At 42.3% G+C, this 19,699-nt stretch overlaps 1 protein-coding gene across 2 annotated transcripts in view; it reads right to left on the bottom strand.

Annotated features, from left to right (window-relative positions):
• The window catches only part of FAM193A (family with sequence similarity 193 member A), a 141,414-nt gene that overhangs the window by 77,359 nt on the left and 44,356 nt on the right, over positions 1 to 19,699 (bottom strand). The window contains exons 3-5 of one of the 2 annotated variants that reach the window (XM_069495399.1): positions 7,771 to 7,904; positions 6,794 to 6,961; positions 3,653 to 3,887 (exon numbers count right to left, since the gene is read on the bottom strand). In XM_069495399.1, coding sequence (XP_069351500.1) covers positions 3,653 to 3,887; positions 6,794 to 6,961; positions 7,771 to 7,904 — 537 coding nt within the window. Of the gene's footprint in view, positions 1 to 3,652; positions 3,888 to 6,793; positions 6,962 to 7,770; positions 7,908 to 19,699 lie in introns of both variants that reach the window. The other variant, XM_069495401.1, reaches the window with a different exon arrangement.

The raw sequence follows: 19,699 nt of genomic DNA, 5'->3' as shown, positions 1-19,699 counted from the left end.
TAAGATTCTAATCAAAGAGGGGGTAGAAGGGAAAGAGGCAGGAAAAGGCAGCATAACGAAGTCAGTGGCAACATGTCATTAACTGTGAATCTGATTAAGGGGTTTTCATTGTTAGTCTCTACTTTGAATCCAGAATTATACAATTAGAACACCTTACAGACAATCTTAAACAAATTCCTATATTTTGAGGTAACTTTTTCTTTGATGTTCTATAGTTGTTACCATGCTGTATCCAGGTAAGGACTTTAAAATATATCTTATTTGGGAAATGTGATAGGCTTCCTTAACTGAACACTGATATCTTTCAATAATTCTGGAAAATTTTCAGCCAATCATCTTCATCCTCATTCTATTTCTCCCCTGGAAATATAATTAGTGATAGTTAGACCTCCCTGCTGTACCCTTCACGTCTCTCAATCTCTCTTATGTGCCCCATTTGTCTCTTTGAGCTATGTTCTGTAGGATTACTTTACTTTTTCCAATTCACCAATTCTCTTTCAGTTGTCTATTCTGTTTAATCTATTCATTAAGCTTTTTTTAAAATTACATTATTTTTATTTCTAATTTTGTTTTTTTCCAAATCTGAATGATCATTTCTTAGAGTCTTAATCTTTAACTCATAATTTCAACCCTTTTTTAATTTCTTTAAACACAAATATAGTTTTACATCTTTTGTATGAATTTTTTTTTTTTTTGAGACAGAGTCTTGCTCTGTTGCCTGGGCTAGAGTGAGTGCTGTGGCATCAGCCTAGCTCACAGCAACCTCAAACTCCTGGGCTTAAGCGATCCTACTGCCTCAGCCTCCCGAGTAGCTGGGACTACAGGCACGCACCACCATGCCTGGCTAATCTTTTCTATATATAGTTTTTTAGTTGGCCAGATAATTTCTTTCTTATTTTTAGTAGAGACGGGGGTCTCACTCTTGCTCAGGCTGGTCTTGAACTCCTGACCTCGAGTGATCCACCCATCTCGGCCTCCCAGAGTGCTAGGATTACAGGAGTGAGCCACCGCGCCCCGCCCTTGTATGAAAATTTAAAATATCTTTGGTATGTGATTCTGCCTATTGCTTCTGCTGGCTCTCAATTGTACTGTTGTGAATCTTAACGATTTTTTTTTTTTTTTTTACCTGTGAGCTGCTCATATTTGTGGATTTTGCCTATGCAAATTCTTTGAGATCAGACTGAAGGTCAAGCCTTCCAGGGGTGAGCTGCATGTTGCCTGACTTTACCAGCAACCTTGGACCACTGTGAAGTAACCTCCAGGCTTGAGCTATTTCATACCACACCAACAGCACTTGTTCAGAATGCAACCCTAAGCAGCAGTTGGCTTACGGTTACAAAATCTCTGGGAGTTTGTGCTTCCCTGGCACACCAACCCATGGTCACAACGGGTGTACATCCTTGCTGCCCCTTCCTGTGCTGCGAGTTTCTCCTTCACCCTTACAATGAGGCTGTAATCATTTGGGGTCCCGGCCACATATTTACCAACCCTATCCGCAGCTAGACTGAGGCCATATCTCCTCTCTCCCAGAATCAGAAGAAATCCTTAGCGTAAATATTAGCTTTAAGTACATGTATCTCAGGATTCCAGCTTTCAACTGTTTTCACCACTAGAACTTATTCCATTTCATGCCATCACAGTCCTATGTTTTAAAAGATTTTATTTTATGTTATCTAATAAATTTTAGTAGTTTCCCTTGGAGGAAGGAATATGTTCAAGGCAATCTAGCCTGACATACCCACCAGAAACAAAAGTGAATATTTCTGTGTTTAAAGTAAGTAAAAATAAGATACTGATCAAATAGAGTTTAGAGTTTATGGGTTTTTTCAAACCACAAGAAATACTTCTGCTAGAAATTTGTTCTGATAAACATGGTTCAAATTAATTTCTGTTAGCTTCATAAAACAGTGTTGTATCTGAGGAGGGCCTGGCTTTGGCAGCACTTTCTCTCTTCACTGCCAGAGTCTCGGTGCACCAGGTTCAGGCAGGCAGGAGAGTGTCTTTAGCCTGGGCCAGTGTTCTCTCAGGAGACAGGGGAAGGTTCAAGGTGCTTTCAGAGAGGCAGCGGCTCTGGATTTGGACCTCTGAAGAACAGGTAGACTTTCACGAGGCAGAGGTGGGAGAGGCAGTACTGCGAGAGATGCCAGAAGAACGAAAAGCACCAGAGGAAAGCCTCGCTGCTGGGTGCATTTAGGTCTTCAAGGGGCAACTGCCGCACACCCACCCCTCGCCTAGCTGCCTCTTTTCACAATGGATGCCTCCCTGGGGCTTGGTGCAGGGAAGCTTGGGGAAGTCTTCGAACCCCTAAGATGACTTACAAAATTATACGTATAAGCTTTTCCAAGAGGGTACATCAACTTTAGAATCAGATAAAAACCATTACACTTAAAATCTTAGCAACCACTGGTTACTATATTTGTTTCAAAATATAATTTTACCACTATGAAAGCACCCAAAACTAGCCCAATTAAGAATTATTTAACAATACAATTTAAGTGATGATGAAAAACTCCACAGACAATTAGTAAAAATGGATAGGTCTGTAACAGTCAAGGAAGCCTTAATGGCTTGTCTTTGGGGAGTACAGTCTCCTTCCACCTAACTGCGCTCAACACTGACCAGGTGTCTACTCCATTTCTACTCCATGCAGCCTTCCACCCACTGTGGTGATTTACCTTTTCAAGTGGTCAGACCCACCTGTGCATCCCCTGTGGTAGGACTGCAAGACCCCTGCAGGTGGGGATAGGGATGGGGTGGAACTCCAATCCGTGAGCCTACCCTCAGCCCCTGCTGGGCTGGTGAGTGAACGCATGCATGAACGAATGAAGAAGTGAAGGTGGCCGGGCGCGGTGGCTCACGCCTGTAATCCTAGCACTCTGGGAGGCCGAGGTGGGCGGATCGTTTGAGCTCAGGAGTTCGAGACCAGCCTGAGCAAGAGCGAGACCCCATCTCTACTAAAAATAGAAAGAAATTATATGGACAGCTAAAAATATATATATAGAAAAAATTAGCCGAGCATGGTGGTGCATGCCTGTAGTCCCAGCTACTCGGGAGGCTGAGACAGGAGGATCACTTGAGCTCAGGAGTTTGAGGTTGCTGTGAGCTAGGCAGACGCCACGGCACTCACTCTAGCCTGGGCAACAAAGTGAGACTCTGTCTCAAAAAAAAAAAAAAAAAAAAAAAAAGAAGTGAAGGGCCACGAGCAGGCTGCTCTCTAGTCTCCACGCTCTTCTTTCCTGCGCATCTCATCAAATACCAGCTGTCTACAGTAACATCAGAATTAACATCTTAAGACACCAGAGATTTCTCTTCTGTCTCCCTATTAACGCATACAGTGCCCTCACCTCAATCATCCCTGTACCGTGCTCCCTAGGCCTCAAGTCCCCCAAACAGTGTTTCCCTGAGGTGTCACCAGGTATCAATACACTCAATGCTTTTACCCAGCAGCAATGTCCAGAGGAAAGAGAAAGCAGAGAGGAACGTGTTCTCTCCCACAACCCTGCACCCAACCTCACACAGGAGGGGCTCCGTGTTGGCGCACGGGGTCAGACTGTGAAGTCAGCACACAAGCCTCAGAACCTCTGTCCTGCTGCACGTTTCTTCTCTTCAGCTCATCCATAACAGAAAGAAAAGAACAGGTTATCTCTCTTACCAGAGTGCCAAGGAAGGTGCTGATGGAGCGTGCCGCCTGGCAGAGGGCACCATATTCCTCGAGCAGGAGGGAGATGAACTGGTGCGCCTGTGGTGGGCCCTGCAGGCCAGACGGTGCCTTCACCTTTGCTGCAGCTGACAGCTGTCGGAGCAGGCGGACCTTCATCTCCAGCACGTACTCTCGGGCTTGCTGCTCCAGTCGCTGGTACAGCTGGTAGGGGTCCCTCTCACAGAGCCTGCACAGAGAAAGAGAGTCACCACTCACTCATGACCCACACACACGGGTCCCAGGACGGATGGTTTTTATGTCAGCAAGCATCTTTTCTGAAGTTTTTCCATAGGCGACCACCTCTCGTGACAACGGCCATCATCTTTCTCACAAGGACCTGTGAGAGGCAAGATCACCCTACCTCACAGATGGGTTCCTGGGGCACACAGAGCATCACCAGCGAACTAAAAAGAAAACAGACACTGAGCGCTTTCTGTGTGTGGCACCAGGCTCATGGCACGTGGTTTCAGCCCACACAGGTTGGGTAAGTTGTTTGAACTCACGCAGCCGGCTGGTGGCAAAGTGTATGGTCCAGACGCATACTCTCAACCACATACTACGTACAGATGAGACTGAAGATAATTGTCTGTGACGTCTCACATATTATTATTATTATTTTTTTTTTTTTGAGACAGAGTCTCACTCTGTTGCCCGGACTAGAGTGCAGTGGCGTCAGCCTAGCTCACAGCAATCTCAAACTCCTGGGCTCAGGTGATCCTCCTGCCTCAGCCTCCCAAGTAGCTGGGACTACAGGCAGGCGCCACCATGCCCAGCTAATTTTTTCTATATATTTTTAGTTGTCTGGTTAATTTCTTTCTATTTTTTAGTAGAGACAGGGTCTGACTCTTGCGCAGGCTGGTCTCGAACTCCTGACCTCGAGCGATACTCCTACCTTGGCCTCCCAGAGTGCTAGGATTACAGGCATGAGCCACCGCGCCTGGCCCAGGCGTCTCACATATTAACAGTTGAAAAGCACTGATCCCAACAGAGGTAACACCCAGCTGCAGGACTAAGGTAAGCTGCCCTCTCCTTTCTAGGAACTCACTATACAATCCATATGGGCTTGTATTATTTTAATCAAAAGAAACTTTATACAGTTTATCCTATTTTCAAATTAGCCCACAAAAAGGCAATAGAAGTATATAAAATAAAATTTGTAAGCTGAAGAGCAGGGAAAAAATTAATACATGCCTCACCACTCAACCACAGTTGCAATGAACATTTTCCCTTTCTAAACTTGATAATGCACTTTTTTGATACAAATATTTGTATGATAATCCACTCTTTAAAACATGTTCTATAGTACTTAGTATTATGGTTAAATTTGAAACTTCTTTTAATTGTGCACTTCTAAGGAGCCTCTAGGTGGAAACCTAGGACCACTGATGCAATAACCAAAATATTTATCCATAACTCATCACCAGGAGGAACCAGTTTGAGTTCAGCACTCTATTAAACTAACTTGTAAAGTATATTTAGATGCAGTTCTTGGATTTTACATAATACATCCTGTCACCTTCTGGGTGCCACACTAGGATAAAAGCAAAGAAAGTAAGGTGTTACTTGCTCTATTTTTCAATACCATACCACCCAGGTTGTAAAAAACAAGAGCTTTCTTTGAGCAGGGCAAGTTAAAAAAAAAAAAAAAAAAAAAAAGACAAGAGCCAAGTAAAATCTTGTAACAGAACCTGTGAAGCCTTATATATATCATGTGGTTAAAAAATAGTATAAATTGATGAGGTTCCATTAGTACATTTCCAACATATTAATTTTTTTAACATGACAATTATAGTTTTAATTACTAGTACAATACACTGTCCTCTGAAACAGAATGTATTTCATCTATTAAAAGAAAGCCACAGAAGACTTAAATTTTGACACAGGGACAATCAAACTTACAAGTAGACTGGACACCTTCTTAGTTCTCTTAGCATGGTGGAATTAGATGCATTTTATTTCTTTGCCCATTTCTGTAGTTTATAAGTGTAAGGAAATAACTGTACGGTATTTTCGCAAACAGATTTTTTAAAAGTTATATGAAAAGGAGGCAGGAATATGCTGAAGATGCTGTGGATGTTCATTCACTCATTCATTAAGTCATATGTACATTCAACAAATACTGGTGCATTACCTGTACGGATCCTATTCTGAGGTATTGAAGATGCAGTATCAATAATCAGAACTTACGGCTTTGATGTGAAGGTTATGTATTTTTTTCTAATACTCACTAGGAAACCTAACTTCTTAAATAGGCACATACTGTCCAGAACCACCTCGTGAAACAACAATGGTTGACAGGTCAAACCCTGAAGACACTGGCTGAATTTATCAATTAGTTAATATAACTCATGGCTAATCACTATCTCTGCCACCATGATAACATCTGCTGCATAGCCAACATCAGTTTATAAAACTCCAAAAGGTGCTGCATTCAAAATGCCAGAGAGATGAAACCAAACAAGAATCAACCCATGAAATGTCCAGCTCAAATGTGTTACTTTTATTTGGAACATTTCAAAAAACAGAAAAAGATGTTACATTCAGACTACAAGGAAGAATAAAAATTACCGCCACCTCAAGTTCTGTGTTGTTACTGGGCACAAGATACCTGCTAAAGAACAGATGCTTGTCGTGAGCACAGCCACACAGGCAGGCCTGCCTCCAGCTCCTCTCCACCTCAGGCACTACAGGTGCATATGCAAGCTGCCTGACCCCATGGAGCCTCAGTTTTCTCATCTTGTAAGTGGGGTAATTCTGCCTTTCCCCTGGGGTTGATAAAGGCAAGAGTGCTTGTGAAAGTACTTAACAGCATCCCTGGCACAACAGGTAGGCATTACTGTCGGTCTTAACACAGAATGATAAAAATATTTCATTTTTTTTATTACACAGGCAATAAGTATGTCATTAAAATCACAGTAATTTGAATCTTTTTACCTAGAAAGTTCACATTTGCCAGTTTGCCTGCTGCAGGCATGAACTGCGCCTAGGGCTGAGCAAGTCCTATGAGGAGAGCCAGCCTGAGCAGAAGGCTGCAAAGGGCAGCAGGAGAGGGTGGGGTTTGCATGGGGAGACAACAGAAGGGGTGACGTGTACCTATCCACGAGCTCCTTCACTCCCTCCTTGTCAGGGACCAGAGACTGGTCCTGGTCGTCTGCCAGTGGGGTCCCTGCTTGGCGGTATATGCAGCGAACCATGTAACGCACTTCTGACCAGTAGTTCTGTAGCTGCTGAGGTTCCCGGTCTGACTCTGCTGAAATTTCTCTGTAAAACAACACAGGAATCAGGAGAGCAGGTTAGACAAGTTATCACAATCTGCTTCACTTGCTCACCCTGGCAGACTACCTGAGGGGGTAAAGACTGTCCTCAAAATAGGGAGTACAGAAAACAGCCAGCATCTCCCGGCCTCTTCTACTTTGCCCGGCTCCCAGGAGCTGGCTCCCCGTCACTAGCACCGCGGGGCGGGGCTGATGGCAACCCCAGCTCCACTCCCAGGGTGCCTTCTGCTGTCTGGTCCCTGAGACCTTCGTGTCCTTGGACAACAGGAGGTGACAGGAGCGTCTTCAGCTGCTGTCCAATCAGGAACACTGATGCCCACTCTGCCTACCCAACCTTCACTGTCCAGGTGCCCATCAGGCAGCTCTCGCTGCCCATGGAACCTGTGCCTCTCCACCCGCTGGTCCCCATTTGGCTCCACAGGATTCCTTCCCACGGTAGGGAACAGAGCTGGTTCACATCTGGTCCTGTGCTCTCTTCCCCTCAGTCACCTGGCAGCTCCCCGTCACTGGCCTCTCCCTCTCGTTTATTGCTGCTGATCTTAGATTCTAGTTATTTATGTACGTCTCCTCTCCCTTTCTGAGGACTAGCTTCCTAGCGTAAGCTTCTCAAGACCAGGAATTTTTGTCTTATCCACCTGGTTCTTTCTCACAATAGCCATGCTACTATCTCACTCTCAGGAGGAGCTCAAATGTTAGTTGCTATTTGTCACAATAGCCCAGTTTCCTAGTCTAGTTTCAACATGCACCTGTATGTCATTGTGGACAGGCATGAGCGGTGTGGCACACACCACGTACCTGCGCTCACTGCAGGCCTCGCACGAGCATGCCGTGTCCGAGGGCAGCGTCTGTGTGCCCAGAGCTAGCCTCCCGCCACTGCTGGCCTCTGGCTGGGAGCTACCAAGCGGGGAGTGAAGAAGAAAATCTTGGCCCTGCTTTAAAAAGAGAATATAATAAACCAGTTATGTTCAAATGTTCATGGCATCAATTTTTTTTATTAACTATGCAGAAAAACGCCTTTTAGAAAAATTTTAAAACCTAGACATTGAAAAGAAAATATCTTAACCAACATTATGTAGGAAACCTTTTCTCTGTGAAATTCAAGAATTTTGTTTGGAACCAACAACTTTCTACTTTCTGACAGTTTACATCATAATCACAAGAAGACAGTCAATGAATTTCTTCTATCCTTTAAAAAAGAAGAATTCTACTCCCAGTGTCCTAATCAGCACATGAGATGACCATCCCAGTGGGCACCTCTTGGAAGTGACATTCCCATAGTGGCTCGAGAAAGCACTTAGTGCAAACCTGGCGGCCACCCTAACCGTGCATCAAGCAGGCGAGAGCTGAGGCCTCTGTCCAGGGGGATCCCATAACCTGTACCGCCTGCTCTGGCTGAGGAACAGGAAGCATGAGAAAGAGAACACTCTGGGCAAAGATGATCGGGTCAGGAACAGTGATGCCCACTCTGCCTACCCAACCTTCACTGTCCAGGTGCTCATCGGGCAGCTCTCGCTGCCCATGGAACCTGTGCCTCTCCACCCGCTGGTCCCCAATAGCAAGATCAGACCTTCTTACTGCACCCACACCCAATAGTACCAAAAGGACTTCACCAACAACCACTACAGAGAACATAAGGATAACCTTAGGCACCCCCCCCAACCCTTTCCCTCCCTCAGTTACCCACCCAATGGACACTGTGGTCCCGCTAGACACAGGCTCTGAAAAGGACTCTGTTTTGTGGGAATGTGAGCTCAGGACTCAGAACAGAGGCCACTCACAGGGTGATGCAGGGTGCTATAAGAACCTCCCCCAGAGCTCAAAGCAGAGCCCCCCAGCTCCATCATCATCATCCCAGCAGCCTGAGGAAGAGGAGCACAGTCACAGGAGAGGCTTCTCAGAGAAAATTCACCTGAGTCTAGAGAACTGCACTGCGCCCTCTCCTGTCCCCACAAGGGGGAAAGGTGCTCCCCTCACCCCAACCCAGTCAGGCAGGAAGCCAGTGCTGGGCTTGGTCAGGTTTGTTCAGACACTTCACCACCCCAGCATGCTGTGGGCTGACAGCAAGAAAACTCTTAAGGCCCTGACATGAGTCCCATGGAGTTTGGGCACATGGACACCAACATCAGACTCTGAAGTGGGAAAGCCTGCGAGTCCATCCCAAGGACAGAGAAAGGCAGCAGGGGAGCTGGCACTTGGGTCATCATGAGAGAATCCCACCGACACATGTCCTGCTGGGCGAGCAGACCCCAAAAGGCTGAGGGGAGGCTGGCTGGGTGTGACAATCTCTGCCAAGAAGTCCAGTACAAAGTCCCCACCGAGACCTCAGAAGTACCCAAAGAAGGTCTGAATGTCCTGTTATGTTCTGAATGTTTGTGTCCCCACATCCTCCAAATTCGTGTGTTGAATTGCTCACCCTCAAGGTGATGTAGGATGTGGGGCCTCTGGGAGGTGATGAGGTCATGAGGGTGGACCCTCATGAACAAGATTCGTACCCTTTTATCAAGGAGGCCCCAGAGAGCTACCATGCCTTTACATCACATGAGGACGCAGCGAGAAGGCACCATCTCTGAACCAGAACCTGGGCCCTCACCAGACATCCCATCTGCCAGCACCTTGATCTTGGACTTTCTAGCCTCCAGACTGTGACAAATAAATTCCTGCTGTTAAATACATCTCCTTTGCCAACACGCACAATGTTTGGCCTTGTGGGTAGAGGGCGCTGCAGGGACACTGAAGAAGAAGGCGTGTCCCTCCAGGGTCCTGTGCTTTCCTGGTCTTGCTCCTATCCCCAATACATCGCCCCATCAGTGGTGTGAGAGGGCTGGGGACACTCGCTCCGCAGCACTCAGCTCGGGCCCGGCCCCGCAGTGCCTCAGGGAGCCTCTCTGCTACCCAACAGCTTCTAACCACACCTCTCCAAGTCTGTGCCTTCCTTTAGTCCTCTACCTCAGCTCCACAGCCAGTGCTGCTCCATAGAGCTGCGGTGATTATATGCTTTAGAGTTCACTTCACAGATCTGGGTACCTGATCTGTTACTTGTTAGTTATTCCTTATGTTAAAATGTTCCTGTTCTAATTACTGGTGTGGTGCCCATCTCTTGACTGACTTTCGGTTGATCCATCAACCTAAACACCCCAGTTAATCTCTTCTATCACAAACTCTTATATGATATCCTGGAGTTCTACTTGTTTTCTTGTTTTTTGTCTGTCTTCAACTTTGGAATGTCAGTTCCACAAGAGCAGGAACCTTTCTACTGGCTCACTATGGTACACCAGTGAGCTGGCACATAGTACACTCAGAACAACAACCAACAACTTGAAAGTAACATGTCCTGGTGAGAAGAGATGAAACTGGCTGAGCGTGATGGCTCACACCTGTAATCCTAGCAAAAGTACTGAGGCAGGAGGATCGTTTGAGGCCAGGAGTTTGAGACCAGCCTGGGCAACAGGGAGATTCTGTCTGTACAAAAAATAATTTTAAAAAAATTAGCCAGGTGTGGTGGTGCACGCCTGTAGTCCCAGCTACTTGGGAGGCTGAGGCAGGAGGATCACTTGAGCCCAGCAGTGAGAAGCCACAGTGAGCTATGATGATGCCACTGCACTCCAGCTTGGGCAACAGAGCAAGTGAGACCCTGTCTCAGGAAAAAAAAAAAAAGAGAGAGAGAGAGAGATATGAAAGTCTTTTAAAATAGGGTATATGATGACTATATATTAAATCCTTAAATGTGTCCCATTATAGTACTCATCTTATACAGATTTAACCTCAGTCATGATGTTTTGTCCAAGTTCAACACAACTTAAAGAATACAACAAAATTCAGCACCCAACAATATAAAATTCACCATGGCTGGCATCCAATAATAAAACCAAAGCAGGGGCCGGGCGCGGTGGCTCACGCCTGTAATCCTAGCACTCTGGGAGGCCGAGGTGGGCGGATCGTTTGAGCTCAGGAGTTCGAGACCAGCCTGAGCAAGAGCGAGACCCCATCTCTACTAAAAATAGAAAGAAATTATATGGACAGCTAAAAATATATATAGAAAAAATTAGCCGGGCATAGTGGTGCATGCCTGTAGTCCCAGCTACTCGGGAGGCTGAGGCAGGAGGATCGCTTGAGCCCAGGAATTTGAGGTTGCTGTGAGCTAGGCTGACGCCACGGCACTCACTCTAGCCCGGGCAACAGAGTGAGACTCTGTCTCAAAAAAAAAAAAAAACAAAAAAAAAAAAACAAAAACCAAAGCAGGAAAATATGACCCATAACAAGCAGGAAAAGCCAATTAATGGAAACAGACCCCAAAATGACAGAGATGATACAACCAACAATGAAGAATCTGAAACTGGCACTCATAAAGAAAACCCATATGTTCAAGAAAGTAGAAGAAAACACACACAGTAAGGAAAGTAATTGAAAATGTTAAAAAAAATAAGCAAATAAATGGTCCAGAGATGAAAAAGAAAACATCATAAAAGGAAAAATACACTAGTCTTAAGAGCAGATTAGACCAGAATATCAATAAACATGAAGACAAGCAACAAAAATAATCCAAAATGAAGCATCCAGAGAAATAAGACAGAAAAAATGAATAAAGTATTTACAAGACAAAATCAAAATGTCTAACATATGGGTCATGGTATCCTAGAAAAAGAGGGGCTATATGAAAAAATAGTTGAAATCTTTCCAAATCTGATGAAACTATAAACTCATGAATCTGAGAAGTTCCATTAACGCCAAGCATAATAAACACAAATCTGACTAAAGCACATCATAGTCAAATTGCTGAAAACCAGCAATAAAGTATAAATATTACAAGCAGGCAAAGGAGAAAAAAAATTAGGTCCTTAAGTATGAAATGTCAGATTTCCTTAAGTATTAAGTTGGACAGTTGATTTCTCCAACGTTTCACGTTGACATTTCTTGTTTTATTTTTCTTGTGACGGTACATCCTCATTCTTTCAAACACACAGTTTGGCTTGTGATTATCTGTCAAAAAACTTTTTAGAGCAATTTTTGTGAAACCATGGATAAGTCAAAAATTTGTGTTATTTTCAAATATGAGTTCAGTCGTGGAACCAAGACAGCACAGACAGCTCGAAATATCAATGAAGTATTTGGGAAGGATGTGGCTAATGAATACACAGTATGTTAGTGGTTCGAGAAGTTCCATTCTGGTGATTTTAATCTTGAAAATAAGCCACATGGGAGACCGAGACCAACATGGATAATGAGTTTTCATGGAAGCAAATCCATCTCAATCTATGCATGAATCAGGAGTAAGGTTTGACGTTACTATTCCAACAATATTGGACCATTTGAAACAAATTGGCAAGGTAAAGAAGCTGGATAGATGGGTTCCACATGAATTAAGCAAGTGTCAGAAGAGAAATCATCTTGAAGTTTGCCTTTCTTTGCTGTCACGACATACAGGTGAACCATTTCTACACTGTACTGTTATATGTGATGAAAAATGGATTCTTTTTGACAATTTTAAGCATTTAGCACGATGGTTGGATAAAGAAAAATGAGTCCTGAAACACAGTCCAAAACCAAATATTCATCCAAAAAAGCTAATGGTGTCTGTTTGGTGGTCCAGCCCTGGTATTATCCCCTACGGCTTCATCAAACCTGGTCAATCGATTACAGCGGATGCCTACTGCAACCAATTGGATGAAATGAGGTGGATGCTTTCAATTAAGCAGCCGAGACTGGTCAATACAGAGAGGCCAATCCTCTTGCAAGACACTTTATATAACATAGGAACAAAGATGAGGATAACAACATGTTTCTCATTAGAAACTGGGGAGGCCAGAAAAGACCTGACCAAAAACCTAGAATTCCAAACAGAAATATCTTTTTTTTTTTTTTTTGAGACAGAGTCTCACTCTGTTGCCCAGGCTAGAGTGAGTGCCGTGGCGTCAGTCTAGCTCACAGCAACCTCAAACTCCTGGGCTTAAGCGATCCTACTGCCTCAGCCTCCCGAGTAGCTGGGACTACAGGAATGCACCACCATGCCCGGCTAATTTTTTTTTTTTTTTTGTATATATATATTTTAGTTGTCCATATAATTTCTTTCTATTTTTAGTAGAGACAGGGTCTCACTCTTGCTCAGGCTGGTCTCGAACTCCTGACCTCAAGCGATCCACCCGCCTCGGCCTCCCAGAGTGCTAGGATTACAGGCGTGAGCCACCGCGCCCGGCCAGAAATATCTTTTTAAAACAAAAGCAAAATAAAAGCTTTCAGACAAACAGAAGCTCCCCTACACTATAAGAAAAGTTAAAGGCAGTTCTTAAGGCAGAAGGAAAATGACACCAGATGAAAATGTGGATCTGCGTAAAGAAATGAAGAGCACTACACATAATAAAAATGTGGGTCAAAGACTTTCTATTCATTGATACAGTCTTTTTTAAAAAAAATAACTATTTCGGCCGGGCGCGGTGGCTCACGCCTGTAATCCTAGCACTCTGGGAGGCCGAGGCGGGTGGATCGTTTGAGCTCAGGAGTTCAAGACCAGCCTGAGCAAGAGCAAGACCCCATCTCTACTAAAAATAGAAAGAAATTATATGGACAGCTAAAATATATATAGAAAAAAATTAGCCAGGCATGGTGGCACATGCCTGTAGTCCCAGTTACTTGGGAAGCTGAGGCAGAAGGATGGCTTGAGCCCAGGAGTTTGAGGTTGCTGTGAGCTAGGCTGACACCATGGCACTCTAGCCCGGGCACCAGAGTGAGACTCTGTCTCAAAAAAAAAAAAGAAAGAAAGAAAGAAATAGTGTAAATATTACAATTATTAGCAGTGATGGTTAGACTGGATTTTAAAAAGCAAGAGCTACTAAGTTACAAGAGATGATAAAGACAAAGATAGGTTAAAAATAAAAATTGGGAAGAGATATTCCATGCAAACACTAATCAAAAAAGACTAAGTTGCTCTTAGTTTTAGACAAAGTTTGCTTCGGAAAAAGGAATATTAGTAGCAATGAAGAGGGAGATGATGATGACAATGATGATATTCATTCACAAGAAGTAACAATGCTAAATGGGTAAGCACTTTAACAGAGCTCAAAATACATGAGGCAGAAATGGAAAGAAATATACCAATTCACAATTACATTTAGAAATTTCAATACTCCTCTCAGTAAGTGAACTAGACAAAAACATTGAAATAATGTAAAAGATGTGAATGCAACCATCAACCAATTTGATCTGACATTCATACAGTATACTCCTGCCAACAAGAGCAGAATGCAAATTCTTTTCAAATACATGTGGAGTATTACCCAAGATTGGCTGTAAAATAAATGTTTTTAATAAAATTCTTAAAATTAAATCATATAAAGTATGTTCTCAGATTATAACAAGATTAAGCTACTAACCAATAACAAAAAGTTATCTGGAAAATATTCCCAAAATTTGGAAATTTAAAAGCGCACTTCTAAACAATCCATTGGGTCAAACGCTAAATCATAATAAGGACAATTATAAAATATTTTGAACAGAATGAAAAACACAACCTATCAAAATTTGTGGGATACAGTTAAAGGAGTGCTTAGGCAGAAATTTATAGAATTAAACACATATCAGAAAAGAAGAAAGGTCTCAAATTAATAATATAAACTTCCATCTTAAGAAACCAAAAGTGGCTGGGCACACTGGCTCACGTTTCTAATCTTAGCATTTTGGGAGGCTAAGGTTGGAGAGCTGCTTGAGTTCAGGAGTTCGAGACCAGCCTGAGCAAGAGTAAGACCCTGTCTCTACTAAAAATAGAAAAAATTAGGTGGGTGTGGGTGTTCACACCTATAGTCCCAGCTACCAGGGAGGCTGAGGCAGGAGGATTGCTTGAGTCCAGCAGTTTGAGGTTGCAATGAGCCACGATGATGCCACTGCACTCTAGCCTAGGCGACAGAGCAAGATCCTATCTCAAAAACAAAACAAGGCCGGGCGCGGTGGCTCACGCCTGTAATCCTAGCACTCTGGGAGGCCGAGGCGGGTGGATCGCTTGAGGTCAGGAGTTCGAGACCAGCCTGAGCAAGAGTGAGACCCCGTCTCTACTAAAAATAGAAAGAAATTATATGGACAACTAAAATACATATATACAAAAAAAAAATTAGCCGGGCATGGTGGCGCATGCCTGTAGTCCCAGCTACTCGGGAGGCTGAGGCAGTAGGATCGCTTAAGCCCAGGAGTTTGAGGTTGCTGTGAGCTAGACTGACGCCACGGCACTCACTCTAGCCCGGGCAACAGAGTGAGACTCTGTCTCAAAAAAAAAAAAAAAAAAAAAAAAAACAGGCTGGACCAAGTACAGTGTGTTTACAACTAATTGATCACAACCAGTCACAGATTTCTTTGTTCCTTCTCCATACACACTCCCACTGCCTTTTTTTTTTTTTTTTTTTTTTGGAGACAGGGTCTTGCTCTGTTGCCCAAGCTAGAGTGCAGTGGTGTCATCATAGGTCACTGCAACCTTAAGCTCCTGGGCTCAAGTGATCCTTCTACCTCAGTCTTCCAAGTAGCTGGGACTACAGGTGCATGCCATCACACCCAGCTAATTTTGACTAGCTTAAAAAAAAAAAAAAAAAAGAAAGAAAGAAACCAAAAGAATAACAAATTAAATGTATAGTAAGTAGAGGGATGGAAACAACAAAAGAGCAAAATTAACTAAAGAGAAAATGGAAAATCAATTAAAACAAAACATGGTTCTATGAAAAGATCAATAAAATTATCTACCTAGTCTTATTGGGGAAAAAAGAGCCAAAACTCAAACAGTCAGTATCAGGAATAAAAGGGGAGGAAGGGATTTTAGTTACACTGGTAGTAAAGAAAAAAGAGGTAGGAGGGGAGCAATCACTACAGATCCTATGGAAATTTAAAAGATGATAAATTTTCTGAACAACTTTGTGCCAACACATTTGAAATAAAATAAGCACATTTCTTTCAGACACAAAAACTAGCACCGTTTACTAAACAGATAACCCTCTATCAAATAAATTGAACTCATAGTTCCAAACCTACCCAAATAAGGCAAACTTCAGGCCAAGACAGCTTCACTGGTAAATTCTATCAAACATTTAAGGTAGAAATAATACCAATTCTAGACAAAGTGTTCCAGAAAATTAAAGAAAAGGAATACTTCCTAGCTCATTCTATGAACTAATTATTAGCTTTACACCAAAACCACACAAAGATATGATAGGAAATTTACATTTACATAATATCCTTCATCAACACATGCACAATAATCTTTAACAAAACATTAGTAAATATCTAATCCAACAACCTATAAAAAGGACAGTACATCATGACCAAGTGTGAGAAATGTTCTCAACATTTTGAAAAATCACCATGATTTATCTTGTTAACAAACTAAAAAAGTAAAACTCTATGATCATCTCAATAGACATAGAAAGAGAATGTCATGAAATTCAATATCCATTCAGGATAATTCTCAGTAAACTAAAATTAGAAATAAATTTCGTGAATCTGATCTATAAAATCCTACAGCTATCATAATACTTAATGGTGAAAGACTAATAGCTTTCCCCTAAGATCAGGAACAAGGGAAGGATCCCTACTCATACCATTCCTATTCAATCTCATACTAGAAGTCTTAGCCATGGTATAAGGCAAAAAAAAAAAAAAATAAAGAAATACAGATTAGAAAGGAAGAAACATGTTATTTGTAGATGGCATGATCATCTGTGTAGAAAATCCTAAGGAATCTACCAAAAGACCACTAGAATTAATAAATGAGTTTTCACAGATACAAGGCCAATACATAAAAGGCAAGTACATTTCTATATACTAGCAATAAAAAATTAAATATTAAAACTTTTTAGAAGTACATTTAAATAGTAAGAAAAATATGAAACATTTTGGAAAATTTTTAATATACTATGTGCACTGAAGACTATGAAACAATGCTGAGAATAACTTAAATGACCTAAGTAAATGAGAGTTGTAACTCATTCAGGGACTGGAAGACTCAATATCAGTTTTGGTTTTGTTTTGTCTTTTTGAGACAGGGTTTTCCTATGTTGCCAGGCTGTTCTGAAACTCCTGGCCCCAAGCAATCCTCCCACCTCATCCTCCCAAGAAGCTGGGATTACAGGTGTGAGCCACTACACCTGGTTCAATATTGTTGTCAATTCTCTCCAAATTGATCTGTAGATCAATGCCAATTAAAATCACAGCAGGCTTTTTCGTAGAAACTGACAAGCTTTTCTAAACTTCATGTGAAAGTACAAAGGATCTAGAATATCCAAAACACTTATGAAAAAGAGAAAGGTAGAGAAGATCTACTATGGAAGTTCATGACTTACTATAAAAAGCTTCAGGATGGCCGGGCACGGTGACTCACGCCTGTAATCCTAGCACCCCGGGAGGCCAAAGCAGGAGGATCACTAGAGCTCAGGAGTTCGAGACCCTGTCTCTACAAAAAATAGAAAACTCAGCCAGATGTGGTGGCACATGCCTAGAGTTCCAGCTACTCGGGAGGCTGAGGCAGGAGGATTGCTTGCATCTAGGAGTTGGAGATTGCAGTGAGCTATGATGATGCCATTGCACTCTACCTGGGGTGACAGGAGACTGTCTCAAATGGAGAAGAAAAAAAAAAAGCTTCAGGAATCAAAATAGGATGGTGCTGGCAAAACGGTAAGCATATATGTAAAGAGGAACACGGGCCTAGAAATAGACCCATACATATAGGACAAACTGATTTTTGACAAAGATGCCAAGGTAATTCAAAGAGATAAAACCGTCTTTTCAATAAATAGTCCTGCAATACGTGGATGATGTGGAAAAAAAGAATGCCCATCTACCCTTACTTTACAATAGATAAAAAAACTTCACTAAAGATGGATCACAGACCTAAATGTATAAGCTAAAACCATTAAGACATGTAGAAAACACAGGACAAAAAAATCTTTATAACTTTGAGTTGCAAAGATTACACACACAGAACATAAAAGCACAAATCATTTAAAAACTGATAAATTGGGCTTGATAAAAATTAAAACTTTTGCTCTTCAAAAAACAGTGTTATGTAATGAAAAGGCAAGCTATACACTGGGAAAAAATATTTGTGAAGCATATGTGATAAAGGGCTTGTATTCAAAATATGTAAAGATCTCTTAAAACTCAATAATAATAAAAACAACTCAATAAAAACAGACAAAAGATTTGAAGAGCCACTTTACCAAAGGGATACAAATAAAAAATAAGCACATGAAAAGATGCTCAGCAACAGTCACTAAGAAAATACAGATTAAAACCACGTGATGGCCAGGCGCAGTGGCTCATACCTGTAATTCTAACACTCTGGGAGGCCGAGGCAGGAGGATTGCTTGAGCTTAGGAGATCGAGACCAGACTGAGCAAGAGCGAGACCCCATCTCTACTAAAAAAAATAGAAAAAATTAGCCAGGCAACTAAAAATAGAAAAAATTAGCCGGCCATGGGGGCACATGCCTGGAGTCCCAGCTACTTGGGAGGCTGAGGCAGGAGGATCGCTTGAGCCCAGGAGTTTGAGGTTGCTGTGAGCTAGGCTGATGCCACAGCACTCTAGCCTGGGCGACAGAGTAAGACTCTGTCTCAAAAATAAATAAAATAAATAAAATAAAATAAAATAAAATAAAATAAAACCAAACCATGTGATAACACTATGAACCACTACTAGAATGGCTACAATTAAGGACTGACAACATCCAGCACTCAGTAAAGGATGAGGATCAACTGGAAGTCTCATTCATGGATGCAAAATAGTTTAAGTATTAATACTTTAGAAAACAGGATGGCAGTTTCTTATGTAAATCATACACTTATCCTATAGGACTCAGCAATTCCACTCCTAGGTGTTTATCAAAGAGAAATATACTCACACAGACTAATACTGAAATGTTACTGGTAGCTTTATTCATAACAGCAAAAACGAGAAAACATAAATGTCCCTCTATTACTGAATGGATAAACTAACTGTGGTTTATCCATACAAAGTATGACTCAGAAATAAAAAGGAATTAACTACTGCTACATTCAACAACATGGAGGAATCTCAAAAGCATTATGTTAAGCAAAAAAAAGCAAAAACTACCCCCCAGATTCTTTCTGTGAGGCTGACTCAAGTTCTGTCCTCTCAATCTGGCAATTCTGGGAAGTTCTGACAAACTACATCAGCAACCACTTTCATGACATTCATTATAAAGGAATTGTATATATTTTTAATATATCCCAGGACCCAAGATGGCAAACATTCAAGATAAGGAAATATCAGTTTGCAGACGGGTAGATTTAAAAAAAAAAAAAAAAAAAAAAAGTAAGGACAAATACTAGCAAACTCTTTTTTTCATTTTTATTTTTTTATTTTTTTTTTTTTGAGACAGAGTCTCACTCTGTTGCCCAGGCTAGAGTGAGTGCCGTGGCGTCAGCCTAGCTCACAGAAACCTCAAACTCCTGGGCTCAAGCAATCCTCCTGTCTCAGCCTCCCGAGTAGCTGGGACTACAGGCATGCACCACCATGCCCGGCTAATTTTTTCTATATATATTTTTAGCTGTCCATATAATTTCTTTCTATTTTTAGTAGAGATGGGGTCTCGCTCTTGCTCAGGCTGGTCTTGAACTCCTGAGCTCAAACGATCCGCCCACCTCGGCCTCCCAGAGTGCTAGGATTACAGGCGTGAGCCACCGCGCCCGGCCTACTAGCAAACTCTTAAATGGTTGGTTTAGGTTGGGACTGTATGCTT

Source organism: Eulemur rufifrons, chromosome 20 (assembly GCF_041146395.1).
Source record: "Eulemur rufifrons isolate Redbay chromosome 20, OSU_ERuf_1, whole genome shotgun sequence".
NCBI classification, from domain to species: Eukaryota; Metazoa; Chordata; class Mammalia; order Primates; family Lemuridae; genus Eulemur; species Eulemur rufifrons.
This window is presented reverse-complemented; position numbering and strand designations above follow the sequence as displayed.